Here is a 19,364-nt window from a genome sequence, read left to right as displayed (position 1 = left end):
CCTTTATCTCAAAGGCTTTTCTAGTGCCAAATTATATTATTATATTGGTTTATGCCTGTCTTACTGCAACTTTTACTAAGCACATTGACTTTCTTTTCTAGCTTATTTTTACCTGTAATATTCTACTGTTGACAGCTCACATTTTTTTTGACTGATTCAAGCAGAAATAGTACACAAAATAAATCTTGCTCTTAAAGTGTTTATAAAGCAAATATTTTTTTCTTAAAATAAAAGAGGTTTATACTTACCTGCTCTATACAATGGTATTCTCGTGGGTTCTCCTGCTGGTGCTGTCCTCTCCACCAACGGGAGTCAATGGCTCCCACTGCTGCCTCTGTGTCCTGTGAGAGCAGGGAGAGGGGAGATTGCTGAGGCAGATGGGCACAGGGAATGCATTAAGGTAAGGAATATCTTGCTTTTACAACCACTTTAAACCCCTGTTTTCTTGTTTTTGGATGTATGTGAACTGTGAGCATCTCTGTCAAGTCTGTGTTGCCGTGTGTGCCCCCATTGGGAAGATTTCCCTTTTCCTGTCCCATTGACACACTGGGGTTGATTTACTAAAGGCAAATTCACTGTACACTTCCAAGTGCGCTGCAGTTGCACTTTGAAGTACAGTCACTGTAGATCCGTGGGGGGACATGCAAGGAAAAAAAAAAAAAAACAGCATTTTTGCTTGTACATGATTAGATGATAAAATCAGCAGAGCTTCCCCTCATTTCAGATCTTCCCCTCATTTCAGATCTTCCCCTCATTTCAGATCTTCCCCTCAGATTTACAGTGACTGCACTTCCAAGTGCACTTGTAGTGCAGAGTGGATGTGCCTTTAGTAAATCAACCCCATTGTCTCTTGTGCACAGAGTGTCAGTGTTTGGATTTGGGCATTCATTTACTTCATTTCTATCCTTCTTAAAAGTCAGTTTACAGCATTCTGTGCAAGTTTTCTTTAAATATTTTCTTTTGGTAATGAAATTTCCCTCCTGTCAAAAGGAGGAGGGGGCTAGACCCTATAATTTTACTCGCATACTGTAAAGTAAAAAAAATCATAATTGATCAGTTAAATAAAGCATGGAGTTTTAGGCCTTTTGCACACTGATGCCTAAAAACACAATGGGAGTATTTCACCGCTCAGGTGGATCCAGACCCAGGTGTAAAGTTAATGTGAAGTCTTCAGAGTTGAAGAGTCCCAGGTGCTGGCTAAATGCTGAGTAGAGCAAGGTATTGGATGGAAAGATTTGGATGCCGCACACTGGATAAAGTAGAAAACTTGTCTTTATTGTAGAAATAGGACCATCAAAAGTACAAGACAATCATGCAGGATGTACAGGATCAGCTGACGCGTTTCACACTCGAAACTGAGTGCTTACTCATCAGCTATGAGTAAGCAGTCAGTTTCGAGTGTGAAACGCATCAGCTGATCCTGTACATCCTGCATGATTGTCTTGTACTTTTGATGGTCCTATTTCTACAATAAAGACAGTTTTCTACTTTATCCAGTGTGCGGCATCCAGATCTTTCCATCCAATACCTTGCTAAAAACACAATGGGCTTGATTTACTAAAAATAAATAGTCTGTGCACTGCAAGTGCACCCGCAAGTGCAGTTGCTGTAGTTCTGAGGGGAACATGCAAGGAGAATTAAAAAAAACTTGTTTATGCTTGCACATGATTGGATGATAGAAATCAGCAGAGCTCCCCCTCAGATCTAGAGCAACTGCACTTGCAGTGCACTTCTAGTACACATTTGCCTTTAGTAAATAAACCTCAATGTTTTTAATCATACAGCCTTTTTCTTTGCTCATATAAATGCAGCCCATTGTTTTTAATGTGCCTATATACAGGTGTGTAAACATGCAATGAGTATAGATCAGTAAAAGAAATGCAAAAACCTGCCATGCTGGAAAGTATTTAATGTGCAAGTATGCACAGACACAATTATGACACATCCCAACAAAAGCTAGAGGAAGGTTTTGCATGTGCGCAAATACACACATTTATTATGCTGCCAATGCTCATGTTTTTATGCAGGAATTTTTTTGCTAGGAATCTGATGTTCATACATCCATACCATGTGCAAGTACCCTTATAGTTAATAATGTTTTACTGATGTCCATAAAAAGGATATGTCATGTATGTAGTGGTGACCCAAGTGTAGAATTTGCAAAAAAGTTTATATTCGCCCATAGATTAGATTTGAGTGCAGAATGCTTTTTTGAACTTCCTTTGTGTACCAGTGTACACTGTTCTGGCAAATGATCAGATTTGCAGGATTGCCAGGTGCAGATGTCCAAGCCAAGCTCATGCTATACACAATAATAAGCAGTAATAATCACCAGATGGGTGATCAGGAGTTCAAGCAAAGGCCAGGGTGGTTGGGTTGTGTAAGACTGTTATGCTCCCCTGGTGGATTCTCTAGAATAAAAAATGTCAATTTAAAATTAAAATTAAAACATATTTATGGTGACTTTGGCAGCCTCATAAAGGGCAGGTGGAGGTGACATTTGCAAGGAGGTCTCACCCGTGATATCTCCAAGATATATAAAATGTAGCTCTTTCATTTAACACATTTGCATATATAAAATATGGAAATCTCAGCTTTAGATTAACTTACCTTTTTAATATCTAAAGGAACAGGGAAACCTACAGGCAGACGTATAAATACAATCAAGCCTCCTGTGTTAGCTTTTTAAAACCTTTTGCTGTATATGATATGCAAAAAAGCTAAAAATGATTTATTTGATTGCTTGTGACCCACATTAAGAATTCAAACAGTTATAGGGAACATCACACAGATATAGATTGCAGCTGTATTGTATGGGCTTGCTACCGCTTTTACTTTTAGATTTAAGCTACCATGTCAATAAATTCTGTTCCATCCCCCTGTTATTACATGGTGAAAAATGTCAATACGTGTTGCTGCAATGCAAACCACTGACTTCTATAGCTTGACCTATAATTTATCATCGTATTGTGCTCTGTGTTTGTGGTGAATGAATGTTATTCCTAATCAATAAGTAGGTATCTAAACTTTATATCCTCTCCAGCATACTACATGTTTGATGTACAGATAAGCAGTAAACTCTTTGTGGTTCTTTTTAACAGCAGCCATTTCCTCTCCAATTACACCCATTTTACTGGGGAGCTTCACAAAAAGCACATTCTGTTTGTGGTAGAAATGATGATTTAGGTTTTACTAAAGTAATTCAACAATTTGTGAGAGACACCTTTTCTAATGCATTGTATAAAGAAAAGGGAAGAGGGTATGTTATCTAAGATGAGCATGAAATGCTTTATTTGTATAATGGAAGGATTACAATTACAGAGCATAAATGCTGCATATTGTCACTTGTGCACAGGCCTATCGGTCTTTGGTTTAACATAGCGTTTCTGAATTTCATACACAATACTTTATACAGTGGTGTCTCTAAAGTGAATCTTCTTATAACAAGTTACCCTTAAAAAGAGTCCATATTTTTATTGTACACCTAAGGTTCAGAGTGGATCACTCGCAGACTTGTCCAGGGCTTATCGCCACATGAGCGATTACATGTGAGCGGCTGCGATTAACTGTGGGAGCCAGCAGGCTCCCATTGCTTTCAATGGGGCTGCCTCCTACAACTAAAGCTGGCAATACATTCTACAATGTTCTTCTTCAATTTTCTTTAGTTTACCTTCAGCTATGTAATGCAATGGCCTACCTGGTTGCATACAATTTGAAAGTGTTTAGGTTTGACCTCATATTATATGGTTTTGGTAAATCTAAAGGAAAATTGTACAAAAACATTGTATAATGTATGGCCAGCCCTAAAGTGATAGTGAACTCCCATTGGAGGTAAACTCATAATAAAGGTACAAAGAATATCTCCTAAAATTGCACCGTTTAGAAGATATTCAGTGTCTCTGCAGCAGGGGACATCGCCATGCATGCGCTGGATACTACCACGTTATGACATTACATTGTAGGGAGAAGATTTTTATTTTTTTTAAAGTTAAGTTTACTACCGCTTTAATGCCGGCAACCCCCACTGGGGTTCTTGCATCTGATCAATGTCAGGCCCATTTGCAGGTGTGTATCTGTTTTAAACAACTAATGTATAATATAAAATAATGGTATACAAGTTGTTACCCAATTCACAGTGACTTACAAATTACTTTGCAGTCATTCACCACTGTTGTTAGACTTGTGTAGCAACTCACGTTAAAGGCCATTGCTTGTTCTCTTTAGAACTGCTTGTTCTCTTTAGAACTGCTTCTCCCCTTGTACAAGTCTTTGGCAATGCAAAAGCAACTGTAGCAGGTCAACTGCATCCGCAATGAAATTTGAATGATCTCAGAAGCATGTCAAACTGATTTCAAAAGCACTCTGGCGTTTACCCATCAAAGCCTGTTGACACAGGCGCTAACTGTCACTTATTCAAAGGCTTTAAGCAGTAGCATGTTAATAGTAAGAAAGCCATGTTCTGACATGGCTGCCCGTATGACCGAAAACTCTCTGTTCTGTGAAAATCGGTCATGTTCGATGGATGATCACTCAGATTTGTGTATGATTTGGGCATATGATCACAGTGGGATATAATGCCTTAATATCAGACCCTGCATGTACTGTACAAATTAGCTAGCAAGATGGGTTGAAAACACTATTGCACACTGAATTCATGCTAGAATTGACCTTAAACCTTTCAATTTACACTACCTAAATTGTTTCCAACAGAAAGCGTATACAACCTGAGAGAAGAGAATAGGCAGCTAAGAAAGGCACACCAAGATGTCCACACTCAGCTGCAGGATGTCAAGGTGGGTAACTGTTCTGAAACAGAATGGAATAGTGTGAGTACAGAATAAGAATTATAATGTTAATAATAGGATCAGAATTGGTGCCCATGTAATAAACAAATGGTAAATTGCTAGCTCAGGTAATTTTTGAAGATACTGATTATTAACCACTTACCATCCATAGGCTGTTTATAAACAGCCTGGACTTCAGTTGGTTAAACGCAAGTATTCTATCTAGCCTCAGCCATGAGCCTGGTGCCATTTTTCTTCAGCCAACTAATAGCTTTTGAGTAAAAGTGATCTGGGCTGCTTTTACAGTACTATGAAGGACCACCAGCTGCCATGGTATCCGGGTTCTTCTGTTTTTCTGAGGAGCCTAAGACACCTGTAAATAGTTTCTTAATTAAGAGCCGGAGAAGATCAGTGAAGATTCTTTTCCAATCTTGTCTCCAATTAATAAACCCTGAATAGACAAGCATTTCTTCACGTCTGACTGCTGTGGCAGGGTATCTGTGTTTGATTAGCTGCAGTGAAGGGCAGAGGTGACATTAGTAGTCTAATAGACCCCTAATATCTCCATGAAAAGGACCTATCACCTGCTAAAAATTGTTTACAAATGAGTTTATAAGGAATTAAAAGCAACCCCAATGCTCTGCGCAAATATGCAAATGCATGTGTAGGGTGATTGCACCACACATTAAGTATCGCTGCAAATGTCAAAGGGAGAGCGATACTTCTAGATCCAACATTCACAGTTAACTCTAAACTGATAACACATAAAGGCTTTTAAAGCATTGCCTATGAACAATTTTGGGTACCATGGTTTTTTGCCATTTCACTGGTGCACAAAAAGTAAAAGCTTGACATGTTTGGTATCTATTTACTCGAAGCAACACATTTATATTTTACCAAAACATTAGGTAATATATTGTGTTTGTGTGCAGTAAAGATCATTTTAGTTTTTTTTTTTTCCTGAAAATATAGATATGATAAACATTTGCCCAAAAGTCACGACCTAAAAAAATTGCAACTGCCACTGTTTTGTTCTACAGAGCCCTGGGCCTCAGGGCTTCACTGGACTTCAAGTGGTTAAAGTAAACCCAAGCACTAAATTGCAGGTACAGTGTGATGAAGCTGAAAGATAGCATTGGTCTTCAAATCTATGTCCCTGTAAAACTTCTGGGATCTTACATCCAGGCTGTATAGAACCTCGACTCCCTTCCCAGTCAAGATTTAGCCCTTCCTCCAAGTTCTGTATCCCACCCTTTTCAATTAACTTTCACATTTTTATCAATAGAAATTTTACCCTTTATAAATGACAGTTCTGCAAGTTGCTACCTCTAGCTTTAGAACATAGAGTCCATTAAATTTAACCTGCCTAAGGCAATAAAATTGTTAAAATAGAGGAACCCTGCAGAGCCATTAAATATTTTTTGTTCGATTTCCAATTAAACTCATGTGTCCCAGTGTAGCCCCTTTGGATCCTAGGTACAAACTATGCACAAAACATCAGCTGTCCTCCAAGATTAAGCTCTGTCCCTTCTGCTAAGCTCCGCTGTTTATGGTTCAGTGGTTAAAATATATACTGTCCACAGTGGCCTTGGCACTTAAAAAAAAAAAGAAGCTTGGGGGCAAAAGGCTTGGTAAAAGCTCTTGTGTTTAATGACAAGGTGTAGAGCTCAGCATAATGATGGAGTTTATACTTGAAGGGCAATCACATCCTGTGAAAAGCTTGGACCTAGAATCCAAGGAACCCAGAGATTATTTTATGTGCTTGCCCCACAAGGTAATTTCATTTCAGCAGTGTTGGTACCAACGGGACTTTTTAGGCCAGGACAGGTTCAGCACTAATAGTCTGTGGATTCTACATGTCCATCAGAAAGTTCAAACTATAGGCCCGCTCTGCTTGTGTACTTTTGACAGACTGAGGATTTGCAGGAAAATAAAATGGTTGTCAGAACTCTAGTAAATTGAAAACTTGACATATTCTGTATAACACAACATTTTTTTTTTTATCTAATTCCTCCCATAACATAGTTTTACAAGGTTTTGATTCTACTAATTAGTATAACATCATTTGTCACCTTCCTCCAGCAGGGTGACAATGCTGTAATAAAATCGGTGAAATTAACATGGACAAGAGTTAAGATATGTGCATAGTCTAGATGTAGAATCCCAGTAATTGCACAAGAACATTGATTTTAAGACAAATGCTAGCACTTGCTCCCGTCACAAGGGCTCTGCATTTTAGCGCCGTCTTTATCCTTTTAGGCCAGATCAGGTTCACTTTAATATAAATAATATATATATATATATATATATATATATATATATATATATATATATATATATATATATAATCTCAATTGTATTACCCATGTTCCTTATGTAACTGTGACTGGTAATGACAAAAAGTGAAATAAAAACAGCACAGTAGAAGCCCTACCTCTAAATCTCAAACTGTCAGTAAACCCATATGCACTTGCTTTAATGTCTGAGTAGTTTATAATTAAAATAATGCTCCATATACTGTTTAATTATAATGCTGGTAAATACGGGTCACAGATTCTGAAGATCTTCAGTAATTGTTGAAAAATTTGTGGACGAAGCAGATTTCAAATGTGTGGCCCATCATGCACGTCACTGCAGTATGTTCTGACCTGATCAGTGCTCTGTACTGTCATGTGACTGATTATAAAAAAAAAGTTATCAAAATGTAAATAGCACAATTTAAAAAAATAAACAAAGAAAGGAGTACCTGCTTTAAGCAAGGTGCATTAATTCCAAAAAAGAGCAAACATTTCTTTGCAATCTTCTGCGCTGCCCCACATGACACTCCCGTAAGGAATGCTGGGTGGCTCAATTATTGTGATTGACAGTGGAGCATTACCTCTTTGCTCCCCTGTCCTTCATATCCAAGTGACCGTGCGCTCCTGAATGTGGGCAGAATAAGCAAAGGAGCTACTCAAATGTGCTTCTCTGTCAGTCAGGAACTTTCCGCTACCTCACATGATGTGCAGGTGAGCCACATGGAGCAAATAGCTGTGAATGATAGGAAAAGTTCTCAGCTCCATGACAATGAAGTTAGAGCATGCACAGAGTGACAATGCAGAAAACTTGGGATCCCTCAAAATAGTGTTACCAGTCTGCATAGTGGACTCCACTGAGCTAGCAGGGTCACTGAATAATTAAAATATAATAGACTTTTAAAAGAATAGAACAGCACAAATGCAAGACAGAATACTTGTACAGCTTTAGATGAATTTGCCAGATTTGGGTTTACTGACACTTTAATCAAACCCTTAGGCTGACCCTAAAATCTAAAAATGTAACCTTAACACAATCTCCCAAATTCATGAGCTTTACCCCTTATCTTCTTGTACAGTATAACTGTTGTATTAACTTGTCTTGACGTTTTTCTTTTTTGAGTGATTAATAGAGCTGTGCGACAGGTTATCATAAAAATTTGTGATTTATTTTATATTTTAAAGGGTTGGAAATTTTTGACATTGTTTTCAAATGTCACAACTGTCGCTGTCATAAATATAAAATAAAGCATGTGCTAAGCAATGTGTGTTTTGAGAACAGAAAATGTTGAGCATCATCTGCCTTATGTTTTTACACTAAAATACCTGCTGTGTTATAGCAAAATGTACTCGTCTTGGATTTTTTTGGGGGCTAAAACTCTTTTTTGGACTTTCACCTACTAGTGAATTTTTTGAATTACAAGTATTTAAATGTTTCCTTTACCATATTATAATAGGAATGTTATCCCTTACAATATTACAAATATATCATACAAGACTTCTTCTTTCAATATAGCAACAGCATAAGAGCTTGCTCTCTGAACATGAACAAGTTGTAATGAGCTTGGACAACCACAAGAGTGCGCTGGCTGCCGCACAGGTTAGATGAAAATGACAGCTCTGGTATCATAACAGATAACGGTTTGCAATGATTACATTGCTGCTCTTCTCAGTGTGCATGTGAACTTGGCCTTATCTAACCTTTGGAATCCTGGCTGCAGTTGTTTCTGGTATAGTGAATTGGGGAACTATTATCTAATAACACTTAAAAAGCATGGAAAGACAAAAACATGACCTGTCTTTTTACTTGGCTTTACGTTATATATTGCATGGCTGCTGGGAAAGAAGGCTAACACCTTTTTTTTTTTTTTTTAAATAAAGCATCCTTTAACATGGACTAATAACTCTATTATTTTTCTTGATTTGACAAGTTTTGTGCATCTCTGTGTGTATATGTTAAAGCAAGATCTATGTTCCACCTTTGCATTTTCATGGTCAATTTTATTTTTGTAGACCTAAGACACTTCTAGCCAGTTCTATGGATAAATGAGCTTTCTTATGACATGGTAAAACATTTTTTTATACCAATAAAATCAGTGATTTAAAAAAGACACACGTACACCTATCTGATCAGAGCTTGCAAGTACAGGAAATGTGCATGCATATTGTGTATGAACATTTCCCTTACTTGAGATGGCAAAATACATTCTCAATAAAATAATTTGATCTATAGGTTGATTTTTCTGTCAACGTTTAGCTATGAAAATTGTTTATACAAAACTGTCACATAAGAACAAATGTTTGATTATCATTGTCACATTTCCTAAGACCACTGTATGGCTTTGGGTAGCTTAAGTCTGGGAGATAAGATAATGAAATCTGTGAACATTATTACACTGTTATTACTGTTACATGATTACCTAGATTTTCTCCGATTCCTACACACGCTCTCGAGATACCCATTCCTACTGAGATATGTTCGGATATGCTTTTTCACACATGAAAATTGGGGTCAAATAGAATGATGTAACTCTGGTTACAACATTTCCTAAGCATCTTTGGATGCAGACAGACCTCTTTGTTCTGTTTTGGGAGCTGTGAATTGCTAAAACTCTAAACTGTTAAAATGAAGTTGTTATATGAAATAGACGTAGACCCTTAATTCATCTGGGGTCCATGTATAGGCATATATAAATAAACATGCAGCGCTAAATATAGATATTGTTATAACAAGCCCACATAGACGTCAACAGCAAATAGATAGAAAAGCAAGTTTTGGTAAAAAAAAAAAAGCAACATCTGAAGAAAATGCGAGAAGGGAGGTATAGGGCCGGCATGTGCTAAGCCCCACCTAAATACCCGACTTTATAGGCTTCAACATGGGAGACACAAACCAAATTTTATATTAAAAAAATCGCATTTTTATTTATACAGTTTAAAATTCAGAGATAAAACAAATGTCTATCGGCCTCAATATCATCCAATAGATACTGTTACATATAGCTCTATACAGGTACCAGAAGTTTGTAGTATGTATAGAGTGGCATAATAGCAGGAAGAACACTGTATGCTTCCGGTAACCAAGTATGCCAGGTCAACATTTCGCCAATCAAACGTCTTCTTCAGGACCCAGTGAGGCACAACAGAGCAACACTGTATGTATTGTACAAAGGTAAAAAAAAAAGAGTATAAGTAAAGGTGCATATTACAACTCAAACACATTATATTATCCACTTGAACTCTGGAAAATGTATCCCCCTTCATAACCTGGCCATTTTTTGCGATATGACACTGCATTACTTTAATTGACCATTGCGCAGCCGTGCATCGCTGTACCCAAATAAAATTGTATGAGGGTTATTTACAAAAGGAAAAGGAAGTGCAGTCGCTCTCAATCTAAGAGGTAGATCTGAAATGAGGGGAAGCTCTGCTGATTTTATCATCCAATCATGTGCAAGCTAAAATGCTGTTTTTAAATTTTCCTTGCATGTCCCCCTCGGATCTACAGCGACTTTACTTTCAAGTGCACTTGCAGTGCAAACTGGATTTTCCTTTAGTAAATAACCCCCTATGTTCTTTTTTTCCAACAAATAGAGCTTTCTTTTGGTGGTATTTGATCAGTTCTGCGGTTTTTATATTTTCCGCTATAAACAAAAAGATACCGACGATTTTGAAAGAAAAACAAAACAATATTTTTTACTCTCCTATAAAACATATCCAATAAAAAAAATTGAAAAAAATTGAATTTCTTCCTAAATTTAGACCAATATGTATTCTGCTACATTTTTTGGTAAAAAAAAAAAATCACAATAAGTATATATTGATTGGTTTGCACAAAAATGTATAGCATCTACAACAGGGGTCTCGTACTCAAAACACCTGAGGGCCCCAGGACAAATTTTCACATCCAATGGGGGCCGCATGCAAACTGTCCTTTCCCCCAGCATTGGTGTCAGCGGATGCACTATTAACCCCCAGCACTGGTGTCAGCGGACGCAATATTAACCCCCAGCACTGGTGTCAGCGAATGCACTATTAACCGCCAGCACTGGTGTCAGCGGACGCAGTATCAACCCCCAGCACTTGTGTCAGCGGACGCAATATTAAAGCCCAGCATTACCCCCTACACGCCACAAATACCCCCCCCACACTCCACTTCACAAATATCCCCCCCTTACATGCCACAAATACCACCCCCCCCCTCCGCACACACACACTCCACAAATACCCCCTCTTCTCAGTCATGCTACTAAGGACTTTGCTCAGCCTCTGTGTGATGGCTCACTTACCTCTCCTCCTGGCAGTCAGTTGGTGGCCTGATCTTCTGCATTCCAAGTCCTCTCCTCCTGTCAGGTCCTGGCTTCATCTCAGGCCTAGTGGCAGGGCACCCCGAGAACGCCACAATCTTCTGCCCTCAGGTGGCAGCAGGACCCTGGATCCAGGCTCAGTGTTCTGTTGAGAAGTGCTTGCTATCGAATAGTGCCCGGAACGAACTGCTTATGCGCCGTACATAATAGCACAACAGCTGATTTTACGATCAGCTGTTGTGTCTGCGAGACGGCGCCTGCAGACAATAGCCGACTGGGGGCAGAATATCAGTTTTATTTTTTTTGCAGCACTGGCCATCTAATTCCGCCCCAAAGTGCCGATAAATCTGATCACAAGAAGTGTAGAAATCCACTTATCACAAAGTTTTGCAGCACTGGCCATGTAATTCCACCCCCAAGTGCCCATAAATCCGCCCACAACATGTAGAAATCCGCCCATCATAGACATGAACTCGTCACGGGAGCCCGGGGCACAATCTGACAAAAAATAATTCTGTCGGCTATTGTGCGTCTGCGCCGTCAAAACAGCTCATGGTAAAATCAGCTGTTGTGATGTTACGTACAGCGCATGCGCCCTTCAGCCCAGGCACTATTCGATGCTGGCATTTCTCGACAGAACGGGTGGGCGGGGCGATGTGCGGATCCTCCCTCCGCTCTGCTCTTCTGTGTTGTGCTAAAAATATACACTGCCACTGTACTAATGACACTGGCAGGGAAGGGGTTAACATCAGGGGCGATCAAAGGGTTAAATGTGTGCCTAGCTGGGGATTCAGTGTAGCGGGGAAGGTGCTTTTACTAGTGGAAGGCATATATTGGTGTTCCTGCTTTACAATCAATGCCTTCTTTACTGACAGAATGGTAATCTGCCTTGTTTACATAGGCAGATAGCCGTTCTGCCTCTGTACCGATGTATTGGCAGATGGCAGCGGACTTCGAGTGCCATACCTGCCTATCAGCTCCTGCTCTGTATAATCACATCAGGAGCGGGTCACCAGTGGCACGCGCGCCCCAGATCCAGAAATGCAGGATCACGTACTAGGCATTTTATATATATATATATATATATATATATATATATATATATATATATATATATATATATATATATATATATATATATATATATAATGCTCATGTAATTGTGATGGATATCCAAAAAGTATACCCCTTGATCCGTTGTCGTAGTCCTGGTGTGAGGCAGTCTTTTAATAAACCTGTTGGATGGATGTTGGGGTGCAGCTGTTTTTTCTACTTGGTATCCAAAAAGTATAGCCTGGAGCGGGCACAGGGAAAGAACAGGGGGACCTGCAGGTCGGCAGGTAGAGAATCACCTTGGGCAGGAGAATCTATAGGATAATGAGAATACCAAAATATATATTGCATAATGCATATGGAGTATCTATATATTATATAAGAGACATACTACGTACTCTTCAATATTGGGCGTAGACACACAGGATGAAACGAGCAGAGGGAATTTGAGTAAATATCAGCCAGTTGAATCTGTGACCATACAGGGGAAAACCGTAGCAAGCTGTAATATAATACCATCAAGGAAGAAATAGTGACCCCCTAAAGTGGCTTATAATGCTCCATACTCACTAGGAAACATGATGAAAGAGATCAACCAGGTGTCCGAATATAAAATTACTCCAATTAAGGATACAGCCCTGGGTTGTACACAGGCACTAAGGGGAAAAGCAAGAAGCTAAGTAGTAGTGAGCACAAGGTGGCATAACAAGAAGAGTAAGTGAGATATAATCTGGTTTAAACAGGGACGATAGCTTACCTACAGGTATATGCAGGACACACGTGCCTAGTGAGTATGGAGCATTATAGGCCACTCTAGGGGGTCACTATTTCTTCCTTGATGGTATTCTATTACAGTTTGTTATTGTTTTCCCCTGTATGGTCACAGATACAACTGGCTGATCTTTACTCCCAATTCCTTCTGCTAGTTTAATTTTGTGTATCAACGCGCCCACTATCTCTTATATAATATATAGATACTCCATATGCATTATGAGATATATGGTCCCCCTGTTCTTCCCCTGTGCTCTCCCTCAGGCTATAGTTCTTGATGTCCCATGATCCATCACAGTTACGTGAGCTTTAGGTATATGTGCAATACTATGTGTATAGAATAATGTGTTTGAGTTTTAATATGCACCTTTACTTATACTCTTTTTTATCTTTGTACAATACATACAGTGTTGGTCTGTTGTGCCTCATAGGGTCCTGAAGAAGCCGCTTGATTGGCCTACCATTGACCTGGAATACTTGGTTACCAGAAGCATACAGTGTTCAACCTGCTATTATGCCACTCTATACCTACCACAGTCTTCCGGCACCTGTATAGCGCTATATGCAACATTAGCTATTGGATGGTGTTTAGGCTGATAGGCCTTTGTTTTATCTCTGAATTTTAAATTGTGTAAATAAAAATGCTCCTTTTTTATATAAAATTTGATTTGTCTCTCCCATATTGAAGCTTATAAAGTCCGGTAAGTAGGTGAGATTTGGCATATGCTGGCCCTTTACCTCCTTTCTTGCAATAGAAAATAGATGATGTTACATTTGTCATAAAAAGTCCATATAGATTTCAATAGGAAAGGAAGTCCCAACACCAGCTTCTGTGTGACCACACTCAGCACCACTGTGATAAAGCCAAGTAGCTTACCAGACAAAAGGGATCCTCAAATTATAGATTGGTCACAAAACACCTTATAGTTGTTAGGTCCAAGGACTCCTAATCACTCCAACATTAACCTTGCTGATTATACGATCTTCAGCAATAAGGATATGGATAAGAAGTTAGGAAAGCTGTGCCTTTAAACCAAGTCGCTGTGGGCTTCATATATCACACATCAGCAGGAAATACCAGCACAAGTGCATCAGACTCCTTGCTGCAGTGCTTTTCATACCCTGGCTCCATCATGTGTGGTTTGGCTGTGCTCACCTGTAGTTGTACAGGCATACCCGAGCAAAACAGGTAACAAATAGTATTTACTATATATTTGGTATCTTATTTGCCTTCCCTAAAGTATCCTAGTAGTACAGACGCTTTCTGTCTATATACTGTACTTGTACATGCACTGCAGTGATGGTTGCATGACAAGATTGTGATGGTGATAACAGTGGACCATGTCTGGGTAATGTTTGTTGATATCATTTAGGCCTCATGCACACTGGACGTTAAAATAACTTTATAAAAACGCCAGTAGCTTTGCAGTGAGTTTTTCAACTTTTTTCAGCGCTTTTCAACGTTTTTGCAATAGGGTTTATTAGCGTTTTTCCACAATAGCGTTTTTTAGCGTTTTTTTTTGAAGAAAAAAAAAAAATATATATATTTTTTTTTTTTTTTTTAATGGATCAAAAACGTTAAACGCTGGTGAGCAACGTTTTTGAGTGTTTATTGATGTTTATCAGCGTTAGAGCGTTTTTACGCGGAAAAACGTCTCTCAGAACCCACTAGTTTTGGGTTTTTTTACTGCTCAAAAACGCCACTGTCCACAACTGCTGATAACAGCCTATGTGTGCATGGACACATAGGATAACATGATGGAGAGTTTAATGACTGTAGAAAAAAACGTCTACTGCCAAAAACAGCTGCTGTAAAAACGTCCAGTGTGCATGAGGCCTTATAGTCGCGTTTGGTCAGGGTGACAACACAGGGACACAGCTGGGATATGAGAACAGAGCGTGATCACCCTGTAACAGAATGTATCTTTATGGCAGGATCAACCAGTATCATTTTAAGAAAATCGACAGATTTTAAAATATTGAGAACGTTTGAAATTACTTTACAGTGTTAAGCCTTATATGGGGTTTTAATGACTAGGTTTACATATGCCACTAAATAAATGATATAGTTTTTATTGTATTTTATGGACTTGGCATTTATTTTTTGATAAATATTCCAACAGTCCCTTTTTTTAGAGCGCTAATGTAAAATGAAGGACAGTGGTATCTACTAGACTTTCCATTATAGTTTTATAATCGTCAGATACAGAGATGCAAACCTATGCATAATAAATGTGAGAAAGTAAACATTACCTGAATGGCTTTAAGTCATTGTATCAGACTATAACTATAATTTTTCGAAGCTATAAACTAATTTTGTAATGTCTGCGTTCTTTTGCTTTAGCAGCTCTTTTCTACCAAGTGGAAGAAAATGTTAAAGGGATTTATGTTGCTCTTCTAATTCTGTGTAGTTGCTTCAGAGACATTTGTCATTATTTTTTTTCTTCATGACCTACTGCTCAGCCATGTCCTGAATGCTGAAAAACAACTGTTGTCGCCTCCTGACTATATGTCAATTTGCAGTCTGCCAAGATTTGAAGAAGATTTAACCTTCCTTGCATCAGGCCTCAGGATTACATGACTTTAATTTATTTCCTATAAATCCTGAACCAAGACATCCCTTTGACAGTTGTTCCTTTGGTACTTTGCCTGGAAGTATAATGTTAATCTGTGGGTAGGATGGATCTATCATTCATTTACATTTGCAATGTTTCAGGAAATGTTTTTAATTTCTCTAATTAGCACTTTCTGCTTTGTGCTGATACCCAGACTGATGAATGGGGGTCAGCCACACTTGGATGTGCAAACGCTGTTACAGCACTGATTAACTCCACTCTGGGATGCATGCTGCTAACAATGTTAAGCATTTGTCCTCTTGGTCTTGTGTGTCTTTCAGAACCAAGTGGAAGAATTTATGCAACTTAAAAATGCTTTGAATAAAGTTCCAAGCCTTCGACAGTTAGAAAAAAGCACACAAACCACAATCCCTAGAGTGGTTCCATCAGTCTCCTCCATACATGGACATTTAGCAGTACAGGAATCTGCAGTACATAGCAAACTCATACAGGTAAGTTGTGCTTTGGCATTGTTGGAAGATTAAGATGATTGGTCAAAGCAGTGGAAACTGCAGCTCATGTTTCTAAATGTAAAATAATTCACCTAGGGGAAAATAATCTCTTGATATTTTCACAGTATTGGGAGTACAGTGTTGGCCAGCACTACAGAGGAAAGAAATTTGGGAACATTTATTTCACCGTGTGGAAAACAGTGGGGAAAGTGAATATAATTCTAGAATGCATTACTAGATTGGTCACCAGAAGGATTAAGGAGGTCCTGATTCCCTAATATAGATCTTTAATTCAACTTCCTTTGGAATATTATGTCAAGTTCTGGACAACTTTACTTACAAAAAGATATTGAGATAGAACAAGTCCATAAATGGGCAACTAAAATGGTCAATGGTCTGGAAAGAAGGGAAAGGGAATTGAAACCTTTAGGCTGGATTCACATTATGTGCAGCCGTGGGGCACAGCAGGGGGTCTGGTGTGTCCCCGTTCACCATTTCAGGTCCGAATTAGGTCCAGAGATTTTCACCTGAATTTGGACCTGAAACGGAGCCAAAGACGCACATGACCCTTCTGCTGTGCGCTCCGCGGCCACCCCGGAGCTGTGGGAACTTGCTCCATTGAGAACTGATCACACTCTCCTGTCATGCGAATTGGAATACGGGGAAACCCGCATCTAATTCACATTAGTGTGAACCCAGCCTTAAATACATTCCAGAAGGGTGAATACGGTACAGAAGGGCAGTATTTTCAATATTAAGCAAAGATCAAGAACATGAAGACATGACCTCTAACTAGCAGAGAAAAGTTCAAAACTAATCTTAGAAAGTATTATTTTACTGAAAGAGTAAAGAAGCAGAGGTAGTGAGTCAGTCAACAGTAAGTGGTTCCAAACATGCTTGGGACAAAAAAAAAAACTGGGGCTAACTTGACGGACCACTTGGTCTTTTTTTCTGCCATCACCGTTCTATGTATCAATGCTAATAGTGTGATTGCAGCGCCAGTAGTGAGACATCAAGATTTTAGAGTACACAAATTAGTAATATGATGTAAAAGTCAATATCCCTCTAATGCCCCGTACACACGGTCGGACTTTGTTCGGACATTCCGACAACAAAATCCTAGGATTTTTTCCGACGGATGTTGGCTCAAACTTGTCTTGCATACACACGGTCACACAAAGTTGTCGGAAAATCCGATCGTTCTGAACGCGGTGACGTAAAACACGTACGTCGGGACTATAAACGGGTCAGTGGCCAATAGCTTTCATCTCTTTATTTATTCTGAGCATGCGTGGCACTTTGTCCGTCGGATTTGTGTACACACGATCGGAATTTCCGACAACGGATTTTGTTGTCGGAAAATTTTATCTCCTGCTGTCCAACTTTGTGTGTCGGAAAATCCGATGGAAAATGTCCGATGGCGCCCACACACGGTCGGAATTTCCGACAACACGCTCCGATCGGACATTGTCCATTGGAAAATCCGACCGTGTGTACGGGGCATAAGGTTGCTTTTATATAGCATTCCCTAGTTTTTTTTCTTCCTATGTATTATACAATTTTTGAAACATTATCCTTTATAGCATCTTTCTTAATTGACATTTATCCAGACTGACATATACTGACTGGCTGAAGGACATTGAGGAGGCATGCAGATATTGACAGTGCCTGCTTTTTAGAAAAATGGTCTGAATTACCTGTTGACTACAGTGATGTTAAATATTGTCAATACAAAGTCTTGATGTGGTCATGTGAAGCTCATAAAACATTGCTCAGTAGGAGGCACTGGATATATAGATTTCTTTGACTATTAACTAGCTTCACTACTTACCCAAGTGAGAGAATGGTTTCTACCAGCTACTACTACAATATGGGGACACATGGAAGCATCCAAATCTCAGGATGCTCTCTTTATACCTGGCTCACTAGTACACTTCTAGGAGCTCGAATTCCCACACATACAGTGCCTTGGAAAAGTATTCACCCCCTTGACTTTTTACCTATTTTGTTACATTGCAGCCGTTAGTGCAATGTTTTTTTAACCTCCCTGGCTGTATGATTATTTCATATTTTTGATGCTGAAAGCGGTACCATTATTTTGCATGGAAATTTGGCGTTTTATATTGTAGGCCTGTAATTCTTAGGAATAACTCGCTTAAATCTGTCCAAACCAGAGTCTAGTAGACATCTCAGGTATGATAAGGTTTGAAACACTAAATCATAAATTATAATATAATAAATAACTATAAATAATTATACCAAATAATAATAAAAATTATTCAATAATGTAATCAAATCAAAAACACTGAAATTTGCTCAGTTGCAGAATTGTCGCTGTCATTACTTTTCAGTGTTTGATGATGGATCTCCCCACAAATCACTATTGCTCAATTCTGTAAGTGATTCTAATTTATTATTGCTGATTTCTAGCTGGTCTAAAACCCCTTTTTGATGTAAAGGGACAGTTTTGGTTGCTATGGACAATCTCCAGTTTCCAGGCAGAGAGAACAGTTTTTATAATATAAAACTGCATGACAGGGCACTGGAGAAACCACTAGGGACAAAAGGGAGGTGAAATAATTTCACACAGTAATGTAATCTGTAAGATTACAGTGTACTGTATGTATTGTGTGTGTGTGTTTCACTTTTTAAATTTGTAGTTGTTCTCTGTCCCCGTGCGTTGCAACGCTCACAGGGAACGGAGCTCGGCTCCGTGATGAATCGAGCGGAGGACAAGCCGCTCACACTGCGGGGAGACATCGCAGGATCCAGGGGACAAGGTAAGTAAGCTCTTCCTGGATCCTATGATGCGATCCCGAGTCTGGCTCGGGGTTACTGCTTTTAGTTCTGAAATCCCACCCCGAGCCAGACTCTGGAATACCGCCAGGGAGGTTAATCTGAATTATATGTGATGGATCAGAACACAATAGTCTAAGTTGGTGAAGTAAAATTAGAAAAACATATATACCGTACATAAAACTATTTTTCAGAAATAAAAAACTGATAATTGGCATGTGCGTATGTATTCACCCCCTTTGTTATGAAGCCCATAAAAAGCTCTGGTGCAACCAATTACCTTCAGAAGTCA

General features: G+C 39.0%; 1 protein-coding gene across 4 annotated transcripts in view; it reads left to right on the top strand.

The window, feature by feature from the left end:
• The window catches only part of GOLIM4 (golgi integral membrane protein 4), a 217,352-nt gene that overhangs the window by 120,050 nt on the left and 77,938 nt on the right, over positions 1–19,364 (top strand). Inside the window, exons 6-8 of one of the 4 annotated variants that reach the window (XM_073626152.1) lie at positions 4,711–4,793; positions 8,595–8,678; positions 16,106–16,276. In XM_073626152.1, coding sequence (XP_073482253.1) covers positions 4,711–4,793; positions 8,595–8,678; positions 16,106–16,276 — 338 coding nt within the window. The remainder of the gene's footprint in view (positions 1–4,710; positions 4,794–8,594; positions 8,679–16,105; positions 16,277–19,364) is intronic. The other 3 variants (XM_073626153.1, XM_073626154.1, XM_073626155.1) reach the window with 3 other exon arrangements.

The sequence above is a fragment of the Aquarana catesbeiana genome, linkage group LG04 (genome assembly GCF_042186555.1).
Source record: "Aquarana catesbeiana isolate 2022-GZ linkage group LG04, ASM4218655v1, whole genome shotgun sequence".
Lineage (NCBI taxonomy): Eukaryota > Metazoa > Chordata > Amphibia > Anura > Ranidae > Aquarana > Aquarana catesbeiana.
This window is presented reverse-complemented; position numbering and strand designations above follow the sequence as displayed.